The sequence below is a fragment of the Paramormyrops kingsleyae genome, chromosome 8, assembly GCF_048594095.1.
Source record: "Paramormyrops kingsleyae isolate MSU_618 chromosome 8, PKINGS_0.4, whole genome shotgun sequence".
NCBI classification, from domain to species: Eukaryota; Metazoa; Chordata; class Actinopteri; order Osteoglossiformes; family Mormyridae; genus Paramormyrops; species Paramormyrops kingsleyae.
The window spans coordinates 26,216,809-26,222,957 of record NC_132804.1 but is presented as its reverse complement, the minus strand read 5'-3'; the positions used below and the strand labels follow the sequence as shown (position 1 = coordinate 26,222,957).

The 6,149-nt window shown below is 43.5% G+C and overlaps 1 protein-coding gene across 2 annotated transcripts; it reads right to left on the bottom strand.

Annotated features, from left to right (window-relative positions):
• Positions 1-2,260: 2,260 nt before the first annotated feature.
• Positions 2,261-4,363, bottom strand: LOC111837481 (U8 snoRNA-decapping enzyme). 2 transcript variants are annotated; one of them, XM_023799578.2, is made up of 4 exons: positions 4,076-4,363; positions 3,659-3,699; positions 2,937-3,159; positions 2,261-2,791 (listed from the first exon to the last, which is right to left on the bottom strand). In XM_023799578.2, the coding sequence occupies exons 1-4, from the start codon at positions 4,205-4,207 to the stop codon at positions 2,594-2,596; spliced, it is 594 nt and encodes a 197-aa protein (XP_023655346.1). In that variant the 5' UTR covers positions 4,208-4,363; the 3' UTR covers positions 2,261-2,593. The 2 variants fall into 2 exon arrangements, with proteins under 2 accessions (XP_023655346.1, XP_023655347.1); XM_023799579.2 differs by having other exon boundaries at positions 4,161-4,359.
• Positions 4,364-6,149: the final 1,786 nt, after the last annotated feature.

The following is a 6,149-nucleotide window of genomic DNA, read 5'->3' as shown; positions in this document are numbered from 1 at the left end:
CCATTCCTGCGGAACACTAACCTTTGAAAGAAAATCTTGTGCGGTGACAGAGTTTTACCCCAGTGAATTAGCATAATTACGTATCTGCATAGCACTGCTCCCTGCAATAGACTGGGCTGCTTGCAGCAAGACCATGTCAGGAGGCTCATTTCGCTGTTGGTGAGACATTAACAAAAGTCAGCGTCTCGGGAAACGGCACTGAAACGAAAGTCACCACAACAATAGCATTTCGAAACAAACATCACTACATATAATGCCTATAGCTGGCGTTTGGGCAGAGCATGAGGTTTCTAGGTGCTTTCATAACTGACGTTAGATGATTTTTCAGACCTCAGCAGTCATCTGCAATACAGGAAACCACGGTAGTAGAACAAGACCATGAAAGGAAGTGAAGAGCAAACAAGGAAAGTCTGAGAACACAAGCCCTGAGGCACACATTTACCTCTTATATGCCGACCAATCAGAGCCCAACCCCCTCGGCATTTAATGTCACACCAGTGCAGGCATTGCCGCCCCCTATCCTCTGTGAGACTGAGGTGCCCCGAGAGCAGATGTCTGGCATACTTCCCCGCCAGTTTTCTTTTCTTTTGCTCTCTTCCTTCCTCCCTCCCTCCCTTTTTCTGTCAGGATGTGGTGACAAGAGTTGAGAAAAACAAAAATCGAACCCTTATCGTTCTCAGCATCAACGTCACTCTGCAGTGCCACCCCAAGGCTCCGACACAGAATGGGCTGATCAGAGATGGTGACAATAAGCACCAGCGCAGGGCCTTCCACAGGTGACGGTCACAGAAACCAAACACGACAAGCGTTAAAAAAAAACATTCAAAAACCTTTTAATAAAACATAAAGGCAGACAGGCCTGCAGTGCATGGCCTACTTGTGGACATGATTCCCTAACTTTTGCTGATGAGCATAAAATTTTCCCTTTTACACCCTTAAAAGCTCTTCATCCCCTCAGAGTTAATAGAATGTTTTCCTGGAGCCACAGTAACAGTCCTGTGAAGAACACCTCTCTGTGTGTGTTGTGAAATGTTTGCGTTTCCCTTCCTGTTCATATACTGGCAACGAAATTCCATTCTGAAAAGAGGAAACTGTGAGGAGTGAAGCAGGCCCTCTGTGAGAGCGTCGCGCCTTTGGCTCCAAGCAAGGGGGCCATTCCTATGTAAGGCATACCATCTATGCCAGTCTTTCTCAGACCAGTCTTCAGGGACCCGCAGACAGTGCACCAAGCAGGCCGAGAGCAAAAATGTGGACTGTCTGGCAGTGAGCTGGGAAGGAGCAAAAATGTGGACTGTCTGGCAGTGAGCTGGGAAGGAGCAAAAATGTGGACTGTCTGGCAGTGAGCTGGGAAGGAGCAAAAATGTGGACTGTCTGGCAGTTAGCTGGGAAGGAGCAAAAATGTGGACCAACTGGGGGTCTTCGAGGACCAGGTTAGGAAACACTGAACTATGCCATTTAAGATGCAGGACACGTCTCTATTGCTGTTTAGTCAGACATTAGCATTGCACCTACACACACACACACACACACACACACACACACACACACTCTCTCTCTCTCACTCCACCCCCCACTAGGGACAGTTCAGTTTCCACTCGGCCAGTCAGGACTCACAGCCCTGACCTACTTCATCACTTTTAACCCTCTGCAAACAACATTAATACATGTTATACTATAGCCAATAAGCAAAAAAACACACACACACACACATACACCATCTAATTGCTAAACATTCAAAAAGCTGCCACTTTCCACTGCCGAAGGGGCAGCCTTTTAGCAAGCTGTTAATAAAGGCAGGGACGCATTCAACAAATCATCCAGACTCATCAGCGCCGTCCTGCGATTGGTTACCAGCTGAATAAAAAGGATCACTTTCAGGAGATCTGTTTCTCTAGTCTCTAACATTTAATAAGATAGCAGCCTGGTCGAACCCACTCCAGGCACATGGTATCTATCAGACACGTGGAGGGGGAGCAAGAGGAAGCGATCTGAAAGGCAGAGGAAGGAGCAATAAGAGAGAGCTGATGAACCACTGCTGAGGTCTCAAAGTTGCAAAAACAGCACTTAAAAACATAACACGTGGCAAAAAAAAAACATGTGGCTTACTGTAACACAGAAAATGATTCTGTTACTTCTAAAAATCAAAGAGAATTTCCCATATCATATAATGTCACATTATAACAGCCCTAAATATCTTTTTTTGTCCGGTCACATAATCTTTTAGAACACTTTCAGACATATGGCAACCAACAAAAATGTGTTTAGTTGTTATCTACTATTCATTTTATTTTATAGCATAGGAAGGAAAAATGCAAAGTGGAAAAAGACAAAAAAGACTTGGCGTTAACATTCTCTTTGCTTCATAACCAAGTTTAAGAGAAATAACCTCACTTTTGTAGCAATTCCACAGATTCAGTGAGTTTTGCAGAATACATTATAACATGGATATGGATAATTATTTTAAAGAATGCTTGTGTTTGATTCCAACCTAACAATGGTTGTATTCTTTGAAATGTCCCCACCAAGAAGTGCCCATAAATATTTCTGTTTAAGTGCAGACTTCTCAGGATTCCATGGGCCTCCGGAGATCCCGTCAGCGAGCCTTGGAGTGCAGACTCTTATCCGCCCGAGTGACGGCGGCTTCCAGGTCATGGTGCGACACGAGTCCGAGGGTCCGCAGAGCAGAGAGCAGCTGGGAGCGGGAGTTGCCGATGAAGGAGTGTGACAGGAAAGAGGACAAGCCCCCACCGTTTCTCAGAGTGAAGAGGGGAACTCTCACAAGTCCCATCACCTCAGGGGGAGACGCAATGGAGAACAGACAGCTGAGCGTCATTTATAAAACTGGGGCAAAAGTCAACCCAGTGCAACCTTCACCCGGCCCCGACGTCAAGCCCATGGACCCAACGACGCCTGAAGTTCATCAAACACACACCTACCTCGAGTCCATGGTCGCTCGCCACGACCGCCGCCTTCTCCACCTCACGCAGTTCCTCCTCCGTCATCTTCTTAACAAAGAAGTGGCACACGAGATTGGGGGGAGAGGAGGCGAGTTGGGTGGACAGGTGGTCTTCTGGGGACACGCAAAGGGCCACACCCAACTCTTCTCCAATCTCCCGACTCAGACCTGATTCGAGGCTCTCCTGACCGGGATTGACTAGCCTGAGCAGCAGAGAAGGCTTCATGTAAACTCACTGCTGTGTGCTCCGTGAGCGCTGGCTGGAACAGGCCAAACTATGAAGGCTGCACTTATTGCCTGAGGGGAGAAACATGCCCCACATATGCTGGGACATGCAGTATACATTTGATACACCTGAGCCAGACTTGCTACATTTTTTTGTAAAATCTTTAGTACTGGCTTCACCACAGACTGCTGAAGGCAGCAATGAAATCTATATAAAATACTATGATATCCTACAATAAAATGCAATGTATATTGTACTTGCCCCAATATAGATGGTTTAGGAACACCTTAAAGCTGTAGTCCACAACACAAATAATACTATGGCCGGATTTGTGTGGGTGGATGGATGGATGGTTAGATAGATACCATGTGCCAGGAAACATTTAATACGGCCTGAAATGTGTGTACTTGCACTAACGTTTTGACGATCGTACATGTACTTCCAATCGGAATTAAAAGTAAAACCAGTAGACTTACCCTCCAGGAAAGCCTAACAAACCATCAAAACGCATCTGCATCTGTAGGAAGAATCTGCAGTTAAGCGCATTCTTATGTGAGTTCGGTACTAATACCTATAAGGAAACTTCTGGGGGTTAATTGTCACTGGGTTTTTTAAACGGGTTACCGGCATTGAGGATGGAAATTCAGTAATGTATTTATACTCAGACAGGCAGATACGCTACAGCATTCCTGCAAACAATGACTGATAATAATAATAATTATTATTATTATGTCATTGTTTATATATATATATATAGATAGATATAGATAAGCTATAACAAATTCTTGCAGACAATTACTAGACATTAGAAAGAAGTTAAACAGTGTCATAAAATGGAGTAGAAACAAGCTGACGAGGTAAGCTATCGAGTAATGTGCCTTTTGTTTCCGTACCAGGACAATATGCTTTGTCGGAATTTTTCCGAATAGTTTTGCGTCCGTGTCACCGTACAACATTATGTGGCAAGCGTGCTTATACCCCTTTAATGACAGGGCCTGTTCTTTTGTGATTTCTTTGCTTTCCATCTGTGGTTGGCGTTACGAGCTTCCGATTAAAGCGTGATTTATCTCTTTTACAAGTTAACGGTATTACTGAACTATCGATGTATTGAACTGCAGCACCGAGACAAAAATACGGAACACTTCCTATTAAACTTGATCAGTCATGACGAGTGCCGCAGACGTGTAGCTTATCCAATGAAAATCACGTAGTTGGGCGGGGTTTATTGTTCACAACCAATGCGAGGGCAAGCTCTATGACTTTCATGCACGTGTTTATGTCAGACTTTCTCGGACTGGGCACCTTGGTTTATTGACAGGAATGTGTACCAGTGGAGTACGTCGGAGATACCTCCGGTAGGCGGACATTCCTAAAAGGGCTGATTAGCAATAACAGTCTGATATAGGCATGGGGGGTTGTAGGGGCGTAAGGGTATATAAATAACCAAAATAATACGCACGTGACGGAGGCAAAATTGGACACGCCTAACAATCTGGTGTTTTGGAAGCAAAGCATTTATACATATATTCGTCAAAATATTTTGTCTTTTGTTTCTGGAGCATATCATTAATAACCAGATCGTGTATGAAAATAACGACAGTGATTTACTTTGCCCCCGCAGCTCACATAACGCGCTGCAAAACAAATGCTCTCCGTGTCCCTTGTTTCAAGGGACGGCAGAAGGCTTGCCAAACTCGTTGTCTCCTACCGTTTGTCTCCTACGGTTTTTTTTTAACAATTAACCCACATGTTATATTACATAACATTATTAGTTATTGATAATCATCAGTTACATTGCATAACTAACAAAAATACAAAATCATGCCATTAATTATTTAGAAAAAAAGTTTTATCGATACGCTACATAAGAATCCATTCCGGTGTTGCTGGCGGTTGCCTTTTCGCGTCCTTAGTTGTATAGCATTTGCGGTATAGTGTTTCGGTTGGTTTTGAATAAGAAATTAATTAGATTTCATAAATCAAGTATAATGTAACTTGGTTACATACAATGCAAAGCCATTATGAAAGTGGATAAATGTTTCTATAAATAATAATTTTCACAAAGCACATAGAGTGTGATGAACTGACCTGACTTTGTTACTGTGAATGTCTGATGACTTCGACCAAACTTAATAACAGCTCTGACCTTTAGATTCACTCTGCTTGATAAGTCTCTTTATTTGTAGGCTACAGTACTAGAATGGATGCATCAAACAATTTGGTTTGAAAGGATGCTGTATACATGTTATACATTATTATTACAGTTGTGTTACACTGGAGTTTCGGTTGACATAGGATCGGTTATTTTTGTAGTCATCACTGTTTGCACAGGTACATTTCTATCTTTTAAATTCACAGGTTATTGTTCTGCTGATGTAGATCAAAACAAACTTTATTTTCTATTTACTATATAATAATAGCATGTGGATGGTTTTAAAAACATCTGCAGTGCTTCTAGTAACATTTTAAAAGGGTCACAGTGGGCCCTGGAGCCCATCCCAGGCAGCACAAGGCTGTGACACATCCCAGACAGGGTGCCTGTCCTTTGTAGAGCACATAAACACTTACCATTATACTCTATGAGTGATTTAGGGACATCACTTAGTGTAACTGCATGTCTTTGCACTGCAGGAGGGAACCCACAAAACATCGGAAGAAGACACAAACTCCACACTAACAGAGTGGAGGCAGGACTCAAAACCACAACCCTGGAACTGTGCAGTGTCTCTCATACTGGACCTCGGAGACACCCAAACAGCCCACGTTTCTGCAGATACATGGACCTTCTGGGGGTCCACGTTTCTGCAGATACATGGACCTTCTGGGGGTCCCTGAGGACCAGAAGCTGTGATAATGCTTCCCACTGAACCACTCCCTCCAAAAATAACACATTTATAATTCATAACATAACAGTGAGTGATTTGCCTGTGAATTTATACACACCACTGCTCAGTAATCCGAGAAGAA

Bases quoted from the DNA above. Each gene is read 5' to 3' on its own strand.
- LOC111837481 (XM_023799578.2), bottom strand. From the start codon at position 4,207: ATGGAAAGCAAAGAAATCACAAAAGAACAGGCCCTGTCATTAAAGGGG. The intron at 3,700-4,075 runs GTACGGAAACAA...TTCTTCCTACAG, and splicing joins CGACAAAGCATATTGTCCTG to ATGCAGATGCGTTTTGATGG. The intron at 2,792-2,936 runs GTAGGTGTGTGT...TCTCCCCCTGAG, and splicing joins CGAGCGACCATGGACTCGAG to GTGATGGGACTTGTGAGAGT.